The 26,338-nt window shown below is 33.4% G+C and overlaps 1 protein-coding gene across 1 annotated transcript in view; it reads right to left on the bottom strand.

The window, feature by feature from the left end:
- Positions 1-98: 98 nt before the first annotated feature.
- Positions 99-26,338, bottom strand: part of LOC115454541 (heparan sulfate glucosamine 3-O-sulfotransferase 5) — a 39,235-nt gene continuing 12,995 nt past the window's right edge. Inside the window, exons 2-9 of the mRNA XM_030183273.2 lie at positions 14,656-14,688; positions 14,145-14,405; positions 12,190-12,358; positions 6,750-6,896; positions 5,985-6,200; positions 5,532-5,752; positions 4,612-4,769; positions 99-4,061 (exon numbers count right to left, since the gene is read on the bottom strand). Of these exons, the coding sequence (XP_030039133.2) occupies positions 3,856-4,061; positions 4,612-4,769; positions 5,532-5,752; positions 5,985-6,200; positions 6,750-6,896; positions 12,190-12,358; positions 14,145-14,242 (1,215 nt within the window). The 5' untranslated portion in view covers positions 14,243-14,405; positions 14,656-14,688 and the 3' untranslated portion in view covers positions 99-3,855. The remainder of the gene's footprint in view (positions 4,062-4,611; positions 4,770-5,531; positions 5,753-5,984; positions 6,201-6,749; positions 6,897-12,189; positions 12,359-14,144; positions 14,406-14,655; positions 14,689-26,338) is intronic.

Raw genomic sequence — 26,338 nt, 5'->3', positions numbered from 1 at the left:
TAAAAACAAAGAATGTTTGCTTTGTTCATAAATAATGAATTCATTATTGTGAAAGTATGAAAGGGGTTTCGATGAAGGAGAACAATAAAACGCAAATATCTGCTGTTTCATATTTTATTGAAGATATAGGTATAATGTAACTTATTGAAAGGATTTTTAGAAGATATTTACAAGATATATAAGGTAACATTTAAGATTTAAGTAATACTTTGTAAATTGTTTGGTGATTAAAAAAATCGGAACGTTTTGTGAAGAATTCAACAGCTTACGTTCAAGCATAGGTAACAAGCATTTTATTACGAAATGTATAAATTATTGGGAGACATTTTAAGAGCGCGGTTGTACTTGATGAATATTCGAGAACATTCGACGTAATGTACTAATGTGATGTAAAGAACGTTTCATATTAAATATTGCTTGTCGGGTATCAAACTGGGTATACATTGTTTGTACGATAAGACCTCACGTCATAACGACTAGACATATTTTTCATTTACCATTAATAGTAATTTGTCCAAGCGTTCCTCATAATTACGCCTAAAATAGCTGTCATACTCATTTTAAATAAAAACTTTAGGTAAGGAATAAAATCCTAAAACTAAATCATTAGGTACTTTAAACTTATTGCCTTAATAAAACTTTAACTACTTAAGACCGTGCACAACATTTAACAGTGATTAAAATTATCTAATAACTAGTGAATTAGTTTCATTTTGTTATAATTTAAAAGATTAACTTAATTAATTAGATATATTAATTTATTTTACAAACTTAACTCTATATATTATATAGATTTTTGATATGCTTGATATTCTTGTTGTTCGCAATATGTGGAAATATTTTACATTTGTATTTAAATTATTGAGTTGTTATATTTTTCTGATGTGTTATAGATTTATGGATATTATTTTAAATAAGTAGATATAGCTATAATCCATAAAATGTAGTTATAATACGTATTTTGTGAAATATTTCCACAAACTGCGACAAACTATGCATCAAGTGCTTTAATTTTCATAATTATAAATACTTTAGATTTTTTAAATGACCAGAACATCGCAGTCACATTCCGGCCTGCGCCTAATTATTTAAGGACCGTAAAAACATATAAATATTCGTTGATTCTGAAATTTGGATTTTTGGAAGCAAATTTTTTTTTAGAAATTAACGTTTAAACCCCTCTGAACCGTCTCGCTCGTACTTAACTAAAATTCATGTAAGGTGTTCAGTACTCACCGATCCTCATATCACCTATGGACATTTTATGCTAAATAGGTATTATTTAGACTTATTTTTCTAACGCTTCAGTCTTGGACGTTACACTTAAATAGAATATTTCTAAACCCGCGTCGAATGTATGAACTTCAATCACTCCATTTAAATTTTAACATCGGCTTATGTGAATTTATGCTAAAATAAATAAACACACACCACAATAAGTCTAGAGTAAGAATGTGCATAGATCTATAGCTATCTAGACACATAATGCGTTTGGATTATCTTTATAATTTGGTACTAGAAACCAATTAACAGTTTAGCTAAGAATTTCGTTTTAAAAATTCCATTTACCGATAATTTATTTTTCCTTTTTTAAATATGGAATTCGTCTATACACAGGAAACGTTCCTAGCAACGCAAAACATTAACACACGACGCACGACAAAACTTGACGACATCTAAAGGAGAAAGGGGAATAACACTCACACGTATTACTTACATCTATGTAAAATTCACTAACACTATTAAATAAAATTACAAATTGTCTAAAAAATTCACATGTGTACAACAAACGCTGTATAATTAATATAATACTTAATTATATATAAAAATATATTGCTCAGGGTTTCAGTGGGTCGGTCTATTAAATCAGTGCGTTATACATTGGTTGTGTACTATTCGAAATTATATTTTATCTAACGTATTTAAACAAAAAATATATAACAATGACGACATGGTACTATGTGGCATCGACAATAAAAGATGTAGAAATTACACTCGGTTGGTTTCAGTGCGAATAATTTAATAATTAATAATATAACATAAATTATTATTAAATTATGTTTGTTTTTTTTTTTATTCTTCTACTTTACTGTAGATGTTAATATATTGAAGTATCGCAACATTTAACATAACTCTGACATAGATATTTTGAAAAGTTACTTAATATCACGGAGAGTAAATAAAATTGCGTAATATCTATCATCATTTATCTTGCGTAATGAATAACGAAATGAACAAGGCAATTAATAAGCTTAACTCAGTTCGATTAAAATATCAGGAAGACATAGACTCAAAGGCAATTGCTTCAGCGGTTTATAACAAAAATGCATTGTTCCGGATTTTAAAACAGTTGATCATTATTTAAATCAAATAAAAATCCATGGCTTACGCTATAGTTATCATACTACTATTATCTGTCAAATAGTTGGCCTTTGAGTATATTAATTTTCTAGAACATAGATAAAACTTTTCCAAACGCAGGTGGAAATATAGTTTAAATTATCTGCATGTTACTATAAGGTATACGTTTTAATCAATGTACCAAAACTCCCTGCCAAACACGAACAGCGTGGAATTGAACTCGCCTTTAATATATTATCTACATTCTAAAAGTAATATATTCCGTAAATTCTAAATGCAAAATGAAATAGGCTGTCACTTTTGGCTGTTTCGAACATGACATAAAAATTAATGTTTATAAAAATTTAATTAACATGTCAAAACTTGTGTTTTCTATTTTTTGTGCGACAAACTTTGTGCAAATTAATTTGATGAGTTTCAATTATTATTTATAACGTTATGCGTATTAATATTATTGGTCCGGTTTATGCGAATAAATATGCATAATATTTGATAAGTTAAATTGTAAATATATCCATAGAATTCTGTAAAATAATTTTACTGTGTACCCATTGTGATGTTTAAAATCGATCCATTTCAAGTGATTAGTATAAGATTTTATATATTTTCATGTGTACGTACCAGTTTTAATCATACAATTTTTGTTTATCTTTATTTAAGGACCTTTGTCGTGGTTTCATGGCCATGTCACTCCGTACGTCAGCTTTCACCGGTGTTCCCACTTTTCACGATTAAAAATTATTTTTTTTATTAAACTCAGCCCCTTTTAACGCAGTAACCGACAAATATATCTACAATACGCACATTGAAACCCAAAATATGAGATCCTCTCCGCACATACTTCGACAATGACATGACTTAACTCCACAGAGTAATTTGGAGAGTCAGACGCCCGCATTAGATGTTTAAACGAAAGTTTAATGTTGGTTATATAAAATATTACTGTCGATGCCACTTGGTAAGTCCCACCCCTTGTTCCCTTTTCGTCACATACATTTTTCACGTATTTAAACTCTATACACTTGCAAATAATCAACAAACTGAAGATAAACAGTCCATATATAATTTAAATAATTTCAATCATCTTCAGAACTTTTCGCTAATGTAAATAATTTTTCCACTCGACTTACAATTACAATAAACGGCTTAAAAAAATTACTGACTAGTGATTTATACCCTACTATGATATGTATATGTTCAAATTGATATGTATTCGATCACAACGTTCAGCTTTTATCTGATTTATCCCCTAGGGATTATATTGAGGGGCGATGTTTAATTTATGAATGATCGCATAGTTTCGATTTGGGACTATGAATTCAAAAGGCTTTCTTTGATATATTAATTACATTTTCAGGAACAGAATCTTTCGAATCAACATCAATAATTAACTTAGTTGATGTTTATCTAAAACAAGATTTTTGATTATCATTTTGCAGAACTAACCCAAATCGAGACGTCGCGATAACTCAACCCTTCAGCCCCTATCTGTATCTAATCCTCGGGCCAGCCGAGGTCCTCCCCAACGAGGTCATAAAACCTCTGGTTGTGTTGTACGAAGAATTTGCGTAGTTTGGTGACGACGGCGGGGTCAACGCGTGGGTGCTTGCGCCCTTTCGTCTCGCGCAGACATTTGTCCGTGGTGTCGTTACGCAGGCAGTAGAATCCCTTTGTCTCATTGAAATAGAAATTCTTTCTACCTGTATTATGAAAAATGTTTTAAGCGTGTTACAAAACGAGAATAAAAATTTCATTAGTTTTAAAGTGAGTTAATAAGAAAAAATAACTAATCTAGTAGGTAATGTAACTTACATTAGTAAAACTACGTTACAAATTAGCATATCTTCTTAAATAAATTACTGCGTATAATTTTTTTTGACTTGAAAATGTATATTACGTTAGCAAAGAACTAATTTAGTATTTTAACAAAGACGATGTCGAAGTTTGAATAGCACTCGGGGGATACAAACAACATCTTTTACAAGCTAAGGAGAACATAAGCACCATCTTGTTACTACATTACTATCTAACTAAGCGACTGGTTAGTAGCTCTAAATATTATGATGATATCTTGTTTAGTTTTGTTGATGTCGCTGTTTATTAATAAGGTTGTTTTTGTCACCAACATTATTTATTCACTGCCAGAAGATTATATTTTATATTAATTAACTTGTTTGTTTTTTTCTGGAGATTTAATGATAGGTAGAGAAACTGTCATAATGGTAGTTATACAAATAGTCAATAACTCACCAATTTTATGTTCAAGTCCCAAGAATTTCTCGATGCGTCGCAACTGTGGCACGGGATCCTCTATGAGTAGATCCCCGTTCACTACCAGGATCTGCTCCCGCGGGAACACCTCCAGCCAGCGGTGGAGATAAGCGTGGTACAACGATATCGCTATGGGCCTGTCGGGTATTATAACTGTTATTTTAATGTCCTTTACAATTTGTAGAAAGTAATAATCTTAGGTTGAAATTTGAATAAAGTTTTGCAAAATTGGAATTATACTGCTCCATTTTGTAACATTGTGATATAAAATTGCTTTTTATCTTTTCAAACCAATAGTTACTCTTATCATGTTTGTAAATTAAATATAAGTATATGACACAGTGCAGTGTCTGTTATTTAAATTATATACCAGCATTGAAAATATCAAAATACATTGTTTTCTGTTCTTTTATCGTGGAAGTCGCTTTTCGTAGAGTAAAAAAATAATAGCACCTTACAATAAATAACATTAATTTGTCGATGGAAAAAATATTTTCCTTTTTATTACATAAAAAGCTTGTTGATAGAGAATACGGCCATTCAGGTAATCCAAAAGCTTTATTTTTTTCATTGTAAATATTGGTTGAAACTTTTTATGAATGGACAAAGAACTTTATTTATTTCCAATAAAATCTTAATTGCATTTAATTATACGGCGCGGAGACTCATATGCTTCAGATTTTTACAGTCGAAAAACAAATACATTTAAACAGCTCGTAACTGGTGTCGTTACATCTTGTTTAAGAGATTATACAAAAACATTTAAAGATAAAATTGCTCTCTTAAAACATAATGGTTTATTGTTTAATTAATTTCAAAAACATAATTCGTGTATTATATATTCGTGTATTATATATATATTGTATATTATTTGACAATTGCTTGCTTAAGTTACTAACCTATATGCAATGTTGATAGATCCATCAGGAGATATGGCGAGGTGTTCGAATGGTTTCGCCGTGTCTGGTGCAGGATGTCCTGGCAGGAGCGGATGCGCGGGCGCAGACGGCGTGGCGCGGCTGCGTAGTTGTGTGTAGTCGGATATGGCACGCGTCACCGGCTCGCGCACAATGAGTAGTAGTCGTACCGAGGAGTTCATTGCACGGACGCGTTCTGGTACCTTTGGGATAAATTAATTTATGTATTTATTGTAAAATATCCAAATCTTACAGCCTCAGCTTCGCAAGCGTATAGCTCAAAGGGGTTTCTACTATTGAAATAGACATATCAGGGCCACATCGCCCAAAGCTGCTTAGTAATAGAATATCGATGTATAGAAATATCTATCTACAATCAATGTATATGTGGTATTTTATGCAATATCAAAGAAAACCAGAGCCTAGTTTACTTACTTCAGGCGTAACGAAGTAACTCGGACTTTTTTCAATGGTGATTTGTCCTTTGAAAGATAGCGGCATTTTACTTCGGTACCACTCCAGGCCTAGCGCATAGTTTTCATCGCGGTCGAAGAAATGAACTTCGCCAGACGCCTTCTGAACCATTGGATGGAGGTAAAGCATCTCGAGAAGTGCTCGGGTTCCACATTTACGAACGCCGATTATTAACGCCTGTTTGGAAAAGATTTAAATCATCAGCATCACGTCTTATCCCCTTTTCGAAGTTACGCAAATGTGAACGCAAAGTTTTAATATTACAAAGTTTTTTGATATTGAAATGTGTAATGAGGAAAATCCAATATATCTCTTTTGATTAAACAACATTAATTTCTCTGTTTAAATGTTTATGGTGTGAGGTCATTCAATGATAGTACTTGCAAAACATAAACCTTTCTCAATAAACATTGTGTATATAAAAACTATTATCTGCCTACAATTTTCTACTTTAATGTCAGTGCAGTAATTATATGACTGACCTTTTAATAATAAACTGATACAAAAAGTGGGCAATAGTTGTATTAAAATGATGTTCAGTTATGTTACCTGTTACGTGCATTGTTATGTTTTTATTTTATTTTGGATAGATATCCTTATAACATATTTCGGTCAATCTATATTTCGCTTATTTTCTCATAACCTCGGCCTCTGCATTTGCATTCTAGGATATTCTAATATATCAAATTTATCGAATAGTAACTATTGAAACAATTTATAGATTACCTGTGGGAGTCTTTTTGCTGGTCTCGGTTGTCTTGGAGGTCGCAATCTTTTCCTTAATGCCATAGGATGATTGATAGTTCGCGTATTACTTTCTTGGTTTTGGATTATTTTACGACCCTCGCTTGCTGCAGACGCCATGCTGGCCGCCTAAAGAACAAACAAAAATAAATTAAAATAACTATTAATAAAAATAAAAAAAACATATGCAGGTCTTCCCCAAAGATATCAGGCTATTGGCATCTAGTTACTTATTATGAAGACGAAAATATACTATCGTTGCCATTCTCTATGTTCCTTTATTTGGTAATAAGTACGTCTCAGTGTGAGGCTCTAGTTATCTATATATTTATTAATACGTGAAGAGAAAACGTCGTACCCTTTTTAGGTACATTTCGTGCGCGGTGAGATTTATCATGATTAAAGTTTATATTAAGAAGCCTAGATATATAAAAAAATATTTATATATTCGACAGTTAAATTTCAACCATTTGACGACTACGAGTACTCGATATGCGATAAATATATCAATAAATAAATTGAAACCGTGCAGGAATTAAGTACAATGTTTATCAATTATTCAGATTACTTACAAGCAGTACCGCTCTGATTGACATCAAGCTTGTCTGCCAGGCATTCGTAACCTATTAATGTAAACAATGGGGCTAATCTGCAGGTTCATGACAAATCAGTTATACCTAGAAGACTGATTTTAGTATATACTCGGTTGACTTGATGTTAAATATATCTTAGTTGGTAAATAGTTACTAGTGATATTTTACTATAACTTGTATGGTTAATCAATACCTGTGTAAAATGGACTGCCGAGATGAATGTCCGCAAGTTCAAAAGCCAAGGGCACATATCTTTGATTTTTCTAAAATGATATGTATATTCTTTGCCTTACCGGTGAAGGAAAACATAGTGAGGAAAGCTGCATACCTGAGAAGTCCTCTATAGGAATTTTGAGGGTGTGTGCAGTCTACCAATCCGCACTAGGTCAGCATGGTGGACTGAAGCCTAATCTCTCTCAATAGTAGAGGAGGCCCGTGCCTAGCGGTGGGACAGTATATCATACAGCGCTGATATTATTATATAATATGTATTATATGAAAAAAAAAAGCCTAAAAATTCTTTCTCTTAATTTTCTTCGGGACATCAGCACTAAGATACTTGTAAATAGAAAAAGACTGCTTGGTTATTCTGTACGATGAGATCCCGGGATGTTCATTAATAAGCTAAGTCCTGTTAAAACTTTTTCGTTAGGACCTACCTTTAAAGTGCCTTTTATGTTAGCTTAAGTGTATTTTTTAACATACTTTATTTACTTAGCGGTACGCAATAATTAGCAGTTCAATTAATAATATAATTAAATCTGATCTCCTGGGTATATAATTAATATAACATAAATAAATTGCAAATTGTAATACAAACATGGAACATAGAATTATTCGCTTACACTGTTCATTGAATGTTTAATTAATCAATAAATAAGTTTGAACAAATGTATTAGAAAGTTCCTTTGTGTGTGTTTTTTTTACATAAACAAGAGAAGCCTTTGTAGTCATACTTTACACACTTATTTAAGTTCAATAAATTTATATAAACTGACTTTTCTGAGAATTAGTTTTTTGGAATTTGCTTTAAAGTGACTACCTTAATATTTCAGCGGCATATTTTTTTACTGGTTACTGAAATTAATGTATAGACGTGAATTTATATTAGTTGAGTTTTATTAATTTTCAATTGTAAAATTATTGGAAGAAGCGTGGTGGACCACGGTTTAACCTCTCTCAGCAGCAGAGGAGGGTTGTGCCCAGCAGTGGGACAGTAAAATGTTCTTTACTTTAGAAAAATTAATGGACTGTATTTTGCGGGGGAAAAATGTATCTGGACACGACACGCACTTGTAGGATTAGAGCTGCCTGCGGGATAGAAATGAAAATATAGGCAACTCCTAGAGGATGGGAGCACAGTACCTTACGGCGTCTGCGGCGGCGGTTCGGCTGTATGATGCTGGCGGCTTCGTGTTTCTGCTTGCGGCGACCACTTATACTAAACTTCACTCCCTATCTATGATAGGCACACTCACACGAAGTTAATTAAGGAAATAACATCACAGACCGATAATTTTCAATTAATTATGCGAGCGACGTCATCGTGTCCATGTCTTTGCGGGGCGCGAACAAGAGTGTTTTTTGCACCCGCACCCCGTACGGCGCGCGGGCACTCGCGGAACCAATTCCCAGCGAAGCGCTCTCGCTCTCGCTCGCTGGAAAGGTATGTGCGGGAAAGGGATGCGGTAAGGAAGTGCACGTGTCGTGTCACCTAATTATTAATAAAAAAAAAACATCATTTGGATTGACGCGACCGGAAATGCGAAGTTAAAATTTATAAAGAATGAATTCGAAATATGGCGCAACCAGCTGGTAATACATCATACATCACGCTAAACAATCACCCACCTAAGCTAAGAGCCTCAGAGATAATAATTATTTTTATTTAAATGTAATTATGTACGTACATATATACTTATTATGATTATTTGTTTTCTCCAGATGTTTGTACCTATGCATATTTATCTGTGACAAATAAATTTCTACATTTTATTATTATTGGAATAAAGCCTAGAATGTAACACGTATTAAGTCCAAATTGTTTTACTTTATGCTTTTTAGGTTTTTAAGTTATAAATATAATTTAGAGAATCACGCCTTATAACAATTACTACATGCATTAATCATGATAATTTTCGTGTTCTATAAATGAAAGACTGAATGTAGGACTAACTTATTTAATTATTCCTATGCATATTGCCGAGGTAATTTTGATAAATCGTTTTCCATGTAAAAACTTAATTAATAATTGCAAAATTATTTTTATTCAGTGTAGTAAAGTGTTTTTAAAATACACTCTGTCACTGTCACGAGCGATAGTACGGAATTCCCATAGTAACATTAAAAATTGAATCCCATCCTATTGTGATTAGAATAGAATTATACAGGGTCGTTTTTATATTACGTTACTAAATAAAATCATTAATAAATTAATTCGTCTTTATCTCTGCTAACATTGTGCCAAAATCATCCATGGTTAACGAATATTTTCGTGAATTTAGTTTCACCCAGTTATGTTTTTTGATTTTTTGATCATTTTGCAGTTTAGTGCGAATATGGTGTGTGTAAGTGTATTTTTGACTGAAAGTATGATGTTGCCGCTCCGATAAATTCCCTTTGTCTAAAAGTAGTGGCCTTAGCGCATGTAAAATTAAAATAACTTTTTATTGATATCTATTTTGTTCGAAAATTACTTTTAATTTACATCTATGTTTAGAATAACTTATGGTAAAGTGTTGTTTTCAAGGAGCCAAGTATATGGTTTCATTTATAAACGCAATGCTATAATAACGCTATATATATGTAGCTGTATTCTTTTCATGATACATTCAGGAGCCCTATTCTACTTATAGAGGCGAAAACGTCTGCAGTTACAGGCGTTCTAATTGAAGAACAGTTTTAATAGTCGTATAGGTAAATAGAGTATATAACATATTTTACTCTTTTAGATAAACGTCAAAAGCTGTCCGATTAATATACTCGTAATTACCAAGAGATAGATATATGTATGGGGCCTTATTTGTCGTTATTCTGTCTACGAGAGTAAACAGAATCGGCATTAATGACTATATTTCTTTGTGATTAACAGGCGTACATTATACTAATATTCTTATAATAATAATATTATAAATATAAATAGAATGTTACATAAATAATTGATAAACTATTTATATAAATAAAGAAAAACAAATACAAGAATCTTTTAAAGATGTGTACTTATTTTAATTGTTAATACCTATATAAAATTTTGCATACTGTTAAAACAGCGAAACATCCACGTAATATATATTTATATCATGTTTATAGCAAAATAAATTAATATTGATTATTAAAGGACTGAATATGATTGATATAAAAACAATGATATTAACAATCAATAACATTTGCGCACTTGTAAAAATCTCCGAAATATGTAATTGCTTTAGACTTCTTTTAAAACTTCAACTGAAGTTATCCGCAACTGGATTAATTAAAACAAAGTCAGCGATTTGCGTAGAATGTTTCCCGTATCCACTCACACATGTCGGATGTAGTTGAATGTCATAAAACGGCCATAACTTTGCGGTTGAATAACAAGGGTGTCATAAAGAAGGGCGGTGCTGTCATGTTATCTGTTGGAGTGCGCAGAACATTAATTACGATTACGGGTTACGATAGGCTCCGGATCCAGTGAAACGACAGTAGTACAACTTATATTGTTTTATTAATAATTTACTTAATCAATATATTTTCACGCTGATTATTACTCTACCAGCAGTTCGAAAAGCAGTTCCCACCAGAGTAGAACGGGTAAGAAAATATAGTGCTTCTCTTTTCAAAATCAGTTCAAAGGTAAAATGACAAGCGACATTTTATTTCAACAGTTTTCGCTTTATGCATAAAGTTATTCAGTGTTGTAACTGATTTTTTACTCTTCCTTTAAGTTACATTGCAGTGGCGAAATCTGAAATTTGCCGAAAGGAACCCGACATAACATATAGGTATTAATAAGCATAAATACGGTCTGCAAATCGTTCTAATGATAATTAAATTCTACGTAAAGAGATGCCGACAGGAATCGGATTATATGGATCCTTCGCCACTGTTAGGTACATAATATGAAAAATTGGACAACGTGGACAACAATAATGCTCAGCGTATAACTGTTTAAAATATTAATTGGTGCAAGCCACATATTAAATTAAAACACGTTTACGTCTCTCTCACTCGAGAGAAAAAGATTTAAGTATGATAAAACATCTTGAATTAGATGCCTCGTAACGTCAGCTCATAGCAGCTCGCGTGTTTACGATCTTACAAAAGCTGGGCGTATGAATACTACTGTTACATTTACTGTGCGCTGAGATGTTGGCAGCACCGGGTGGGCAGGGCCGGCACGCCCTGCAAGACCGCACCGATAAACGGAACTCAAGCCTTTTAAACTATGCGAAGGGATTGTAAATGTTTAAAGTCGTAGCGATAAGTTAATTATTGAGTGCGCTACTTACACTTGAGTTTAGCTCTGAAGTATTCAGTGAACGTTTTATTTATTATGTTCTGACACGCTAATTAAGTAATGTCAGTCTATACTTTATGGGTTATGCTGAAGTCCAGCTATCTACCTAATGATTTTGAAGTGTTATCACTAAAAATATTTTCCATAAATTGTGTTCAACATACGAAGAGACATAAATTTCCACCATGACTGCCAAAATGAATAAGGTTTTTTTATAGATTATTTATTTATTACATATTATGGAATTAATGGTTGAGGAACGCTTTCAGTAATATATTGACGTGTAACCAGCACTGGGGTACGTACTATTATTAAAATAGCTAAGCCTTACCTGTATGCTGTAAAGTGCGCTGTCATAGAGCACGTGGAAAGTGAGGAAGAGTGATAGCAACGTGACTGAGAGGAGAGCCGCGGCGAGCTTGGGCCGCGACACCCCCACCACCAGCACGCAATCCGCCAGCTCGCCCTCCGCCGGTCGGAATGATGAGCGTGGTAACCATCTGCGCAACACACGACTTTATGGCAACGACGGTAAATTCATTTTGTAGTGATCATCAATTATGTATCGTTTATCGTTATGGAAGGTCAAACGCGTTGCATAAATGATCATCAAAGGTAACTTAGTGCCTTTTAGGGAAACTGCATTGAAATAAGGCAGTTTGACCGAAGATAGTCCGGTTCTTAATATGGTCCATTATTCATGTTTTTGTTTTTTTTTGCGTCGTAATGCAAAAACATACTAACATTTTGTTAATCCCTTTATTTTTAAGTTTTATACCATGCACTGATATGTTATAATCAAAAGCTTTTCTTTATATTTTTTTGTAAACACAATTTTATGAATATTTTAAAATAAAGAGGCTCAGTGGTTCCGTTACCTTATCCTATCAAATATGTTGGTTTTCAATTAAATAATTGCAAAAATTTATAAGGTTTCCAAGGCCTACATATGTATATTCCGGATATATTTTTTATACTGGCGCGACAAAGTGACTGAACGACCGACTGGCGAGAGATGATTACTCTTTGACAGTCGATACATGTTATTACACATATTTCTTACCATACATTTTTTCTCATTAATTATTTAAAAACAAAAATTATAAATTGCATGTCTTGGTGAGTTTGTAGTGGCGGTGAAGCTCATTCGCCTTTTGCGGGGTCACAGGGCAGGTGGCCGAGTGCTTAAAACCCTCTAGTTAGAATGAGAGTGCAACTAGCTCAAGGGCATCTTTAAGAGGCACGGACCTTGGCTCAGGCATTTGCTTTGAGGGATAGCAATCCCTCCGGGCACGTAATAGTGTTGGCGTGCGAATGATATATTTTATGACTTACGTAAATGTAATAACGTTCAGATTTATACAAACGCTGAATTTCCTAAAGCCGCATTAAAATGTATTAAGCAAACTGAATATATTCAAGTATTCAAAAAACATAATAATGTAAGCAGGTATTTTGATCAACAGTTGCCATTGACTAGGTCTCTTAATATCTTTGTGAACGTACTAATATTGGGTTGTGACTGGTCATGAATAAATTATTTATAGCCAGTTAATTATGGCGATAGCACTTAATTTGTATACCATACACGGATCGGAGAATACAGTGTTAATAATCTAAACAGCCCTTTGTATCCCTTGCGAGTAATCTCGGTGTGTGTCCATCAAGCTGTAAGCCTTACGAGTGGTTTAATTCTGGCTTCAAATCTAACACGATTCATTCTCGCGCTTTGTACAAACGTGATGGATTACTGGTTAAGCACAATGCACACAAGGCCCCAAAAAATACTTATAGATTTACTAATGTAATGCATTTTTTTATTTTGTAAAGATATTCTGAATGGAACACAGGAATATTTAAGAAATGTGTCGGTTTGAAGGACAATGTCAATTAAAGCTTATTTTCTTCTAGATTTTTTTTATTGCTGTGAAATAGGAGACGACCATGCTGTTCGCCTGAAAGTAAGCAATACTACCGCCCATAAATAGTAGAAATACCATCCAACAAATACAAAGTATTGTTTGGTATTCTCTGCGTTCGCCATCCTGAGACATGAGATGTCAGGTCATATTATGTCCGTATTTACACCGGCTGCAATTTGCGACGGCGAATTATACGTGTCGATAATTCGGTCAACTGTGAATACGTAAAAATCATGAGGCGTCTCGCCAACGCTGTCGATGTAACGATAAAACATACGTTAATATGAACTAGTGTTTTCGGAAACGAGTAAGAAGCGTCTGCGCGGCGCCTAAATAAAACAATAATGCGTAATAAGATACTTACAGAATGTCGAGCGGCAAAGATTGCGAGCAGCTTTTGTATGTCGCCTCAGGGCGGTGGTGCTTGCTAGGCAGTTGATTCATCTGTCCACGCGACTCCATAAGGTTCCCATCGAAATACCTCTTGTATGTCTATAACATCATCTTACACCTACGTTTCAACATCACAGTGATTGCTTTTCGGTATAATCAATAAAAATACAAATCGAAATACAGGTTTCATTTTGTTTCTTGTTACTACAGAAATTCTTCGTCTAAATTGGATCTGTAATAGAATATTTTGTTATAAAAACGAATAGTACGTCTTCTCTGAAATAGAAAGTCATCTATTTGTGTATTCTTTTAGATCTCAGCAGAGTTTATCGACAATGTCATTCGTTTTAGACTTGAGATATCTTGATAAATCTCCATAGTATTCCCGTTTTGACGTCTTTAAAATGTGTAGGCGACTAGAGTTAATATTATTCTGTGCTTCATTGAAATGTTCTCATTTTATGATTGTAACTCGTACTTACCACTCTACATATCTTCAATTGCTTCTCCTACACCTGTAACAATAAAATGTAGATATAACAAAAATATGTTACCGATATAAAATACATAAACGATTTGTGAAAATCAAAGAACAGAGAAAATCACGTCGCCCACAGAGGGCACACGAAACAACGTGCACCGTACTTTCAGACGTTTTACGAGTTAGTGGTAAAATAAGTTCACTTCACACGTCTACCGTTTTGTTCGGTGACCGCTGTATAGAATATAGATTCAGGTCGCCGAGGCCCTTTAGTAAACGCTTGGGACGCACTGCATCATAGAGCGTGTGCATATCTGAGCGAGCTAATATTTGGTACTGTTTTACCGTAGATTAAAATTGCAATTTGTTCCTATATTAAGGGTTTCAATCGTAAATACTTTTGGCTTGGTTGATAAGGTTGGTTAAATTGTAGTACTTTTAGTATTAACGAATGTGGTTTCAATGTAGCTCTATATTTAGAAAATATAATTTATTCTATACATTAACATAATTGGTAACTTTGTCTTTAAAGTAATATTTAAAAGATATAGTTGATGATTATTAAATGCCCTCAGTGTTTCTTTTGGGCTTTTGGTCGATGGAGATATCCAGTTCTTAGAGCTCTACACGGTTGTATATAGAATTAAACAAAGCTTTCATAATTGTATCGTCTCAACTTAAAAACTAAGGCACGTTTTACCTCACTGCGACATCAGAGAGCCGAGATATTAAATAAATCGTGTCACTTGGTACGTGGCAGCCGAGAACGAAGTCGAACGAAGCGTAAGGCGCGGCTTGAGATATATCTAGTTTGCGATACGTTTATTTTCTTATATTGTTTTAATTTGATTTTTCTAACTGTAGTAGTGGATCTCTTATATACCAGAGTCCGTCTTAGTAGCATTAGTAGTAGTACCGCATTGTCTATTTCTACCGTCAAGCTGCAGTGCGAGCACTCTTGTCATAAAGCTTGAAAGAAATATGTTGTTTACACAAAGAGGTCTAAGCTTATATAGAGTGGACATTGGGAAGATTGTTATACAAAAATTTTGCGCTCGTACGATAGTTTCTTAATCTACCGTAAAATGCAAAGCATCAATGTAAAATTCTTTATATTTTTTATATATCGTGATTTGCATGTTTTTAATGCGTATTCAGCTTGCTTTCTATAAATATGTTATTTTTGTGGTAATACGGACACTGTGACGTCTTGTCGCACGGACATATTAAGTAAATCACCAACTTATAACTAAATGATAATAACTTTAGAAGCGCAAATATGTCGCTGATGTTCGGTCTATAACAAACTAAGCTGTTAAATGTCATTGTGTTTACAGAATATTATGAGACATCTGTCTTATTTGGTGAGTGCAGTTGAGTGCTGTTTGGATATTTGCAATTCAAATTCCGGGTAGTGTGGCTTCTATTTATGGGCACTTGTGCCACTTTTAACCCGAAGAGTTGTTTGCTCTACCCGTCATTTAATTGTGTAAAATACACAAATGGGTAGTAGTAGAGTCAAAGTTACATACCACATCAATTTTAAGTGTCGTCGAATGTCACCGATGTATGTATTGATGTTCACATTACCTTACCGAAAAATAAACCTCAAATTAGGGCTCTGTTACACTGATAAGGGCATTGTCAAGTCATGAAGTCCATATAATTAGATATCGATTTAATGTTTATGAGCAATCAAGCCTTTTTTTTTAAGCTACAAGTAGAGTGTTGATTTTAGTAAAGTAATGTTGTGAAATGAAATTAAATACTTTATTTGAACCTGTAAAATGTTATACATTATTTAGATTCTGTCAATATTAACTCTACCAGTTCTATCAGTTCGGAAAGCAGTTCTCACCAGAGAACAACGGGTAAGAAACTCTGGTGTTGCTCTTTTCCACATCAGTTTAAGGTTTAATTTTGAGATATCCAACTTACAATATAACTAGCAAATATCCATAATACCAGAGGAGAAAAGGAATAGAAATTAAACACAGGAGGGCGGTGTTTGTACCTCTAAAATTTATTTATACAAAACGCAATAAAAAGAAACATCTTTACATTGCTTTTCTATGGACTATGAGACAGTAGCACATACATTAGTTGAAACGGTTCTTGATGTAACTTAAAACCGATTATTAATGAGTAAACAAGAAATTTATCAACAATTTTTACTAAAGGATAGTAGCGGCATTGTCATTCTCAAACATTATTATTTAATCTAACAGAATTCGATTACGGTTTCAGCAAATTAATATTTAATCCGTGGTGGGATACTGTGTTATCGCACGAGAAAATTATACGTTATATTTGTTTTTGGCATCGTTGAAACGTGACACTGATGTGGGGCGAATCGTTTTTCATTATACTATAATGCGAGCTCGGTGAACACGCGTGATAGATTTTGTCGATAATTTACGAGACCGGCGATAGCCTAGTTGGTTGTGGAAAGGACAGCCGAGACGAATGTCCGCAGGTTCAAATCCCAATCCCATCCCAGGGCACACACTTCTGACTTTTCTAAAAAAATGTGATGTGTGTATTCTTTGTGAATTATCGCTTGATTTAACGGTGAAAGAAAACATCGTGAGGAAACCTGCATACCTGAGAAATTCTCTATAGGAATTTTCGAGAGTGTGTGAAGTCTGCCAATCCACACTAGGCCAGCGTGGTGGACTAAGGCCTAATCCCTCTCAGTAGTAGAGGAGGCCAGTGCCCAACAGTGGGACCATATATAACACAGGGCTGATATTATTATTATTATATATTACGAGTATATTTGGGCTAAGCCAAAATATTTTTCCCATAATTGTTATTATAGTTTTATAGTTACGATAATGTTATTTCTAATACGCAATAAGTGTCATTTATCAAAATATCGTGACCTATTCGACTAATTACCGGGTCATGAGTCAAGAACACACGAGTTCGATAAAAACACAATTTGATTCCTCGTATGTTCTTACGTCAATGTCATTATGGCAAATGTCGAATTATCTTGCCAATATCACACATAGCTCTTAGCTTATATTATATACGCTCTTGATATTACTTACTATCGTAAACGGGAGTTATGTATGTTAGAGCTTCTTTTAAAATAAGTCCAAGTTCACTGCACCTTTTATTTTTGAAAGTTTACATAATATGTGCTTTAAAACATATCCGCCTAATTTCGGGTCCGTCGTAATGTCACAAGCACACACTTACACTGTCTCACTATGACACGGGTATCATCACAATTTCTGAGTCACAAATAGTATATCTATCTTTATGTGAGATCGATTCACCTATCCTGATGTCAATGAACTTTTTGCAATAGACACAATTTGACCCAGCCAAGATTTGGTCGTCAATAATTTAAGCCTAGGTGTCGACATCGAATTGAAATTATATTTCGAATTTTATCGTCCATTTTAGTATTTTAATTTTCTCTCGTTTCCAAGACTTTGCAGCCTTCATGGTCACTCAGTGGTTGCAATGTCTTTGAAACAAACAAACTTCGTTTACTACTAAATTGAAATATAAAAAACCACCATAAAATTCGAAAACTAGTCTTATTTCGATGCCTAGGTGTCGAGCCAAGTAAACGCTGCAGTAAAACTCTTCCTAAAGTTGTCACGTATGGTATATCAATTTGGCAAGGTTCAATGACCCCAGTTTTTCGTATCAGTTTGCCGCAATGCCTTAATCTTTTTGGGGACAGGTGAGCTAACGGTCACGAGTAGATACTGAGCTAGAGGCTAGAGTTATTAGAGTAAAAGTTTACTTCGTACGTTGCCTCGTGTTCATGGCTGGCATTTACTTAATGGCCTATAAATGCATTAATATGCAATGTATTTTGTGAGAAATGTAAAACACGACATTGCCTTTAATCGCTATTATTTTTTTTATATGATATAAGTTAATCTAAGGTTAGTAATCTATAAATGTTTTGTCATTTCAAATTAACACCATTAAAACCGAATTTGGTTAAAAATCATCACCAAAACTTTTGCATTAAATTTCGAATAAAATACAAAAGACATAAAGTTATTAAAGGGCTATTAAACAACCATTCTGGCAATAAAATAACATCCCTCGAATATTTTAAAATATCATAAAGTTTTGTAAGCGTATCTTATATTTGTGTTGAGAAAGCAATTTTTCCACACGTATTTTATTGGGACATAAAAGGTTTAAGAGATTGAAACAGTAGCTAGGTGCCGTCAACAATTTTATTTTAAATCTCCCGATGTTTCGATGCATTTATTTTATTTTATGTTTTGGCTTTACATAAATACGATATATTGCTGGGCCCTTATTCTGTATGATAGTGTAAACGCGTAACGCGGCCGTGTCATGTTATCTTCGAGAAATGTGTGTGGAATGGTATTCTGTAAGCCAAATTTCTAGTCCTAAACATGATGCGTTGTGTTACGTGCTTGTTACACACTGTCAAAATAACGTGCGGGATAGAGAATAAGGCCCCTGGTTTAAAATATGTTTCATTAATTCGGATTAGAGGTGAGTTATGTGATATGACTTTACTGATATAATTATCGTTAACAGTTTCTTAAACTAGCTATTTTTGAGTTTCATATATAAGTGCTTTTCGGTTTTGATGTTCTGACTGATATTAATAATTGTGTGTTTCATGGTTATTAATTAGTTTTGTCTAATTGGGTACTAATATTACTAGAATTTTCCTTCATACTTAATTCCAGGTTTAGGACTGGCTACATTAGTTTCGATACATTTGAAATAATAGAAACTAATAACCTTAAATTCTTATTAGCTTAGTTTATTATAGTGTGTAATATTTATTGTGTTCTCGTGTTATATTATTAGAATCACTAAAGCTATTGCATCTATAGCGGTTATCGACAACAATCTATAATATGCAATGACCAATTGTAATTGGAATGTCAGATGCACCACGTGTTCATATCACTTTCTTCCGAAATCCTATATCAGGGATGGCGAACCTTCAATGATTAACGTGCCATTATATAATATATATATATATATATATATATATATATATATATATATATATATATATATATATATATATATATATAGTAGGCTTTATAAGATATATTTATATATATATAAATATATCTTATAAAGCCTACTATTTATAAGATATATTTATATATATATATATATATATATATCTTATAAATAGTAGGCTGGGCCACTCTACTATTGAGAAGGTTTAAGCCCTAGTCCACCATAATTTACAAATACACAAGTTACTTTAAAAAAAGTCAGAGGTGCGTTCCCTTGAGTTTTGAACCTGCGGACACTCGTCTCAGCGGTCTGTTCCACTTCCAACTAGGTTATCGCTGCAGACTACAATATCCAGGAGATAATTTAGCTAGTGTCATGAAAGTATATAACTATGAATGCGAACTTATATATATATATGTAATGTACCATCCGGGGCCGGTTTTGTTTATCTGAGTGCCCCATTTTAGCGATTTTTTTATGTCCCAACTATGGTTTTGCTTTTTTTATCGGCACTCGGCAAAGTGAGATACATACACGGGCACGCGAGTAATGTTGGCATGTTACTCGCGTGTCCAAATTATTTTATCATGTGCCACAGCTACGCGGTATTATTACAATTAGAGATGGATAGAACAACACTGATTAGGTTAGTAACTTATAACAAGTCATTGGAGAGACCCTTAATCAAAGTTATCAAAATCTGAAATAGAGTTGTCTATTTTATTTTCTATTTCGATAGTATTGTAGACTAGTTGTTATGTATCATTACATATTAAACGTAACATACCACTCTCTAAATTACTTTAATTTCAAACACAAATAGAACATATCAGACTCGAGCATTGAAACTTGAAATAGGAATGATTTGGCCCATTTCTAATCGTCACGTAGGGCTGGTATGTTATCTAAGACGCTTTAGTTTCGGTGTGGAACTACACGTTTCCTTTGTTAATATTATAATTAATGTTAAAGCCTACGTGCGTTGCTTTACGTACATAAATAATAAACATAAAGGTCACTTTACAACCTTCAGGCACCGCCCGAATTACCCATACGTGACCGGGTTAAAAACTTCGTGCTCGATGCATTTTTACTTATTATAATATATAAATGTTTGTTGAATGCAGGGCTAGTCGACTGGGGCGGGAGAGGCGGGGGAGAAGCGAAGGCCAGGTCAAGGTTCGATTGCACCGTATATTAATACCACACGAGTCCCACCAATCGTGTCACGTTAGTGCTATTTCTATCTGAAGGCCGATCTGATATTAGGACAGGTCTAATAAAATAAACATCGGTTGTAAACGACGTTAGGTTATATATTGATGTATAAATTGTAGACCAATATATAATTAATAAAAAATGAAAAAGTTTAAACTTTAAAATGCATTTGTTCGGAAGAGAGAAATATTGATTAACCGTCAACTTATGACGGACGATCGAAGCAAGAAATTATATGTTTCATATCTTGTTGAGCCGATATAATCTTGTTAGAAGAAATAGGTGAATATGAATTGGATTATTAGTAATTAAATGGACAATCAAATTGAACCGTAAATTTTGATTACTATAATTATTAAATTCTTACCCAACAAGAAGTATTACATTGTTACCCAACAAGGGTGTTCAAAAGATCTATTTAATGGTCCAGTAGAAAAATTAAACAGTCTGGTGATTTATATGCCGTATAAAAGTATAACAAACGATTTATGTTGATTATAATTCATCATAATTTGCTCTTTAAAATAGAAAGCGTGTACATATTTAACATTATGCGAATGATATAAATTTTTAATATAAAAGCAGTTTAATTAAACTTCCTTTTCAGCAAACTACGTGAGTGCTACTCTGTAATTCACCAACAAAGTACGTTAATAGTTGCGCTCAGTAAACGCCAAAATTCTCACGTTCTAGACTAAACGATAGTGGTTTACTGTGTCCCCACGTCGTCCGCAACGGCAACGAAACGTATTTTTAATCATTTAGAGAGAAGGTTGTAACAGAGGTTTACATTTCGTGTAAAACAGGAATGTTACCCTAATTAAAGAACGAAATTGGCTCGCGGAGGCTCTCTTTTTTACGAGCAATCATAAAAGAACCTTTCAGAGCACAACATAAAGTAACCCAGAATTTTTACAGGATTCAGACGTTTTATAAGGAAATTAAATACGTTCTTGGCTTCCGGATTTTACGTCGCCTCAAATGCCATATTTGACGAATAATAATTTTACATTAGTCTCAGTTGTCGAATTTCATACGGCAAGAATAGGGCTTCCAATCTGTTCGTTTTGCGGAGAAGACGTATTTATGTTTGTTAAGCCTTCGAAGTGCTAGAGGGTAGGAACTGTTATTCTAAGTTGAACATCAAAATTTCTGTGCGTAGTTTAGTAATATATCTTTAATAATGCTTTCATTTCATAACTATGTCAAAGTCTTTGTCGGTAATTATCAAAAATGTCTATCTATAGATTTATATAAATGAAAGATTTCCTGTTTATGCATTAACAAATATCACTACATGTATTCAAGCAGATAATCATCACGTACGTCTGATTCCATACAAGTCTATTTAGCGTTTTTAAAGCATTATTTATGAATTATTCATTAATCATTCTGTGATTAATCTATATAAGGGCGCATGTTATGGAAATTTGTGTTAAATTTATTTTGTATGTTACATATAATTGTAATAGCATTTGATTGGACTCTGTTATAGCCTTAATAAAAAATATATCTACTCAGTTTTTAACTGAAAATATAACAATTACTAGTATATTTTACCATAAATAATAATTATAGTTATTGTATATTTATTTGTTTATCATTAAAGCCTGTATTATATGTTCAATAAGTAAATGGATTCGTCAAAGTGAAACAATTCACCGATGTTTGTTTAAGTAATAGTACATTACGTATATTGAAGTAATTAGTTGACATCACTTCACGTTCCTATAATAACAGTCAATTTGATAGATTACTTTGTTAAGTGATAAATTGTTGTTCGCCCTCATGAACTAGTTTGAAAGGTATTTCAACTGCGCGAATTCAATTTTCCAAAGAACTGTTCCTCTCTGCTCATTAAAGTTGGTATTGCCGGTATGCATTACGTTCGTAATATGCAATAGCGTGCTATTTGCATGCCTTGCAAATTTTATTTAAGGTCTAGTGATGAAAAATGGTTGTTTCTCCGAATCAAATTATTTATTCAAATAATAAATACCTTTCAGAAATGAATATTGTATTCGTACAAATGTTGTCCAATAGTAATTTAGTGTTTGAAATATTAATTTAAAATATATGGTGTTGCTCGCGTTTCTACCCGCGGCAATAACCTTTACAAGAAAAATGTACTAAGGTCATGGATCCTATTCCGACGATGGAGGAATATCCGTCTTTTTGCTGTTACGGGCGTTCTAATCGCAGATAGCTTTAATAGCCATATAGGTAAATAAGGAATTATCTAACTTTCTTGTCTGTACGGCTATCGAAGCTGTACTTCGTATTGAACGCCCGTAATTGCAAAAAGACAGATTCGCCCTTATAGACGGAATAGGGCCCCTTTACCTTATTACATATTGCCCGGTAATTAGTAACTTTTGTCACAATTATCCTAAGATGTTTTTATTACATAGATACGTTGTCCGAGCTCAATACTGGCAAGACGAAAGTAAGGTAATTGCCCGACTTAACAGCCAATGAGCGTGTGGCACTAACGTTGTTACGTAACTGTCGATGTATATATATCCTTTTCTAACGAATGTGTGCTGCATCTTTTTATTCCTTCTTCGAGCCAATTTGTAGTTATATGTACAGGTACGTGAATATAGCAAATAGTGCGCCGTTTTTATGTGCCATTTTGTTAGTGTATGACGCGTCTATTTGTAAAACGTCATTGCAATTATCCAATAACTTTTACAAACTTACAATTATAATAGTGGTAGTGGAATAAAAATATTTTATTACCCTTATTCTTAACATTGTAAAATGTACGTAGGTTTAGTACGAATTGAAACAGCTATAAAGATTATAGTGCGGAGCATCTCAGGCAATGGTTTTAGGCGTAGATATTATGTAAGGAAGTGGAAATATCAAATGTAAAAGTAGCACTTGGCTATAATATGTGTTAGTAGAGAATTTTTGTGTTATATATTTGTAATAAAGTAGTTGGAATTATGTATGCGTAATGATGTATCTCCCGACTACCAAATCTTATATTGGAATGATGTTTTTAAATTATAGAACTTAAAAACATAATATTGCATATTATTATACGACATTTGTTACAGGCTTGAAAAATATGCTTTGTAATTGTGACAGCCGATAGATTCCCAAATACAATATTCCATATTCTAAAAACTCAGATACCGATATTTCCGAATGAATGGCATAATAAAAAATAATGAACGAAATTAAGAATAAATTACAATTTTAGAAATTTACCTTATGAATAATAGATGAAGGACGAAGGAATACTTAGCGATGAATAAAAAATCGTATATTCACATCCGTAATTTGAGGAACGAGGGTACCTAAATAAAATCTACGATTTAAACGTCGCGTGGATCCCTCCTTCATAACCATAAATTTAACTGGATATTAAAAAAAAATATGCGATAAGGCTCCGTATCTTTACGGCAATAACTTTTGACTCTATCTTACTTACGAAAATTACCTCCGTATTCCTAAAGTATGAGTTAGTATGGCGATGAGGAAATGGGTGGAACGGAACGTGCCAAGACGATCATAACACCTTCGTACTTTTTATTGTTCAATAACAATTTCCTGATACTAGATAACACGTACCGGTATTCTTTGTATCCTGAGTTTTTTGCGAGAGCTTAAATTGCCTTCTTTTCAGTTGTGTACAACTGATAGACAACACAACATAGCTTTAACTGTCAATTTTGGGAGCGCAAAATTTTCGATATGACATCGTTACATCAGTGGAAGACGCGAGAAATAAGTGTTGAAACGTAAGACAGCAATTTTTAAAATTGTTTGTAATTTTTTATTTAGTTTGTCGTATGATGCCAGAACTTTCCACATGTAATTACTGAATAATGTTAACTTTATTTTGTATCACTGTATTCAGTAAATACGGGACAGAGGGACGCTCGGAGGGGACATGCCATACGCGTCGCCCGTTATTTTGTTATTGGGAGGTGTAACGGAAGAGGGATAACAGCCTGAGATAGATCTAAGAAGTGGGGGCCACCTAGTTTTAAAATAAATTCGTAATAACACTCGCTCTTATAGATTTATTTATGAGGAACTCCGCTTGTTAAAATACTTTTCGCGCAGCATAATTTTCTACAAAAAGCATAAAATATTAAATATTTATACAAACAACTGTTCTTTTACGTCTTCTTAATGGCGGCAAGTTTATAAATTCCGACAATTTATTATACACTTATGCAAATGCATTAACCGCATTTTACGTAACGTGCCCCGTAGAGGGTAATCGTAGATAACTTTCTTTAAGTTTTTGGTGAAAATCCAAGTTGTTAAAAATATATTTTTACACGGAACAGAGATTTTAATTATCTCTTAGGAACATTTTATTGATAGTGTGTAGAAGTGACATTTTACGATTTGGTAATATTGACATTACTGATAAATTATAGGCTATTAATTAACGTCATTTAAAAAAAAATGGTCCTTACTTACTAAATATTTATAAAAATAAATAAAGGGGAAACAAAATTTATAAAGTTTTTTCAAGGATTGATAATAAATGGACGGATTCCGGGTGTTACTGCGCACCATTCAGATCGGGCCTTTGTGGAGGAAAGGCCAAGTTGGTCGAATTGATAGAAGGGCTCGAAAGGTCGCCTTCCTCCGCGTTGTCTACTTACAAAGGCTTTTGAACTTGCGACAAATGTGAGTTCGTGTGTCAGTCCACCGGAAGCAATTCTTTTTGAATAAAGAATCCGTTTTAAATGAATTCTTACAGGTTCCTTTAACTCGATTGTTAAGTTTCTTTAACATAATTTAGAAGTATAGGTTAACTAAAGCTGGCAAGTTCAGTGTACTCACACTAATAAAATTTTATAAAGTATGTTAAAAATAATAATATATAATTGAAGGAACAGATACATAGATGTAAAGAGCATTGCGTTGTCATACCGACTGACTTATTTAATCACGGAACAGAAACTTCCAACACGCACCAAGTGAATATGTTGTACGCGTTTTGGACAATCACTCTATATATCAATGATAGTCTCACACTTATACAAATAAGATATGCGGTTTTATTGAAAATGAATAATGTAATTTAAAATGAAGCAACTACCTATATTTAAATCAGGCCCGATATACAAAAAGGATTCGTTGAAATTTCTTTTCACTTACGACAAAAATTGTTCGTAAATGTAAAGAAAGTATATACAAATATACGACGTTTTCAAAATCGTTACATCTTTTGACATACAATCCTGGTCTGTATTCCCAAAAGAAATGTAACCCAACCATTGGGATTATACGTCCCTGATGACAGAAACGGTACAGCAATATGAGGAGCTATGTAAAATATAAATAGCATCAGTGGCCGAAGACCCAAGCCCCATTATCATAAAGTACGGAAGCTATAAAATGGAGCAGCGAAATTTTGTTCGTTCACCGTAGATCCACTATAATGGCAAATATGAAAATGAATAAAACAGCGCAACGCTTGAATAAATTAATAAATAACG

The sequence above is a fragment of the Manduca sexta genome, chromosome 17, assembly GCF_014839805.1.
Source record: "Manduca sexta isolate Smith_Timp_Sample1 chromosome 17, JHU_Msex_v1.0, whole genome shotgun sequence".
Lineage (NCBI taxonomy): Eukaryota > Metazoa > Arthropoda > Insecta > Lepidoptera > Sphingidae > Manduca > Manduca sexta.
Note: the sequence above shows the minus strand (reverse complement) of the source record. Positions and strands in the feature narration are given on the sequence as shown.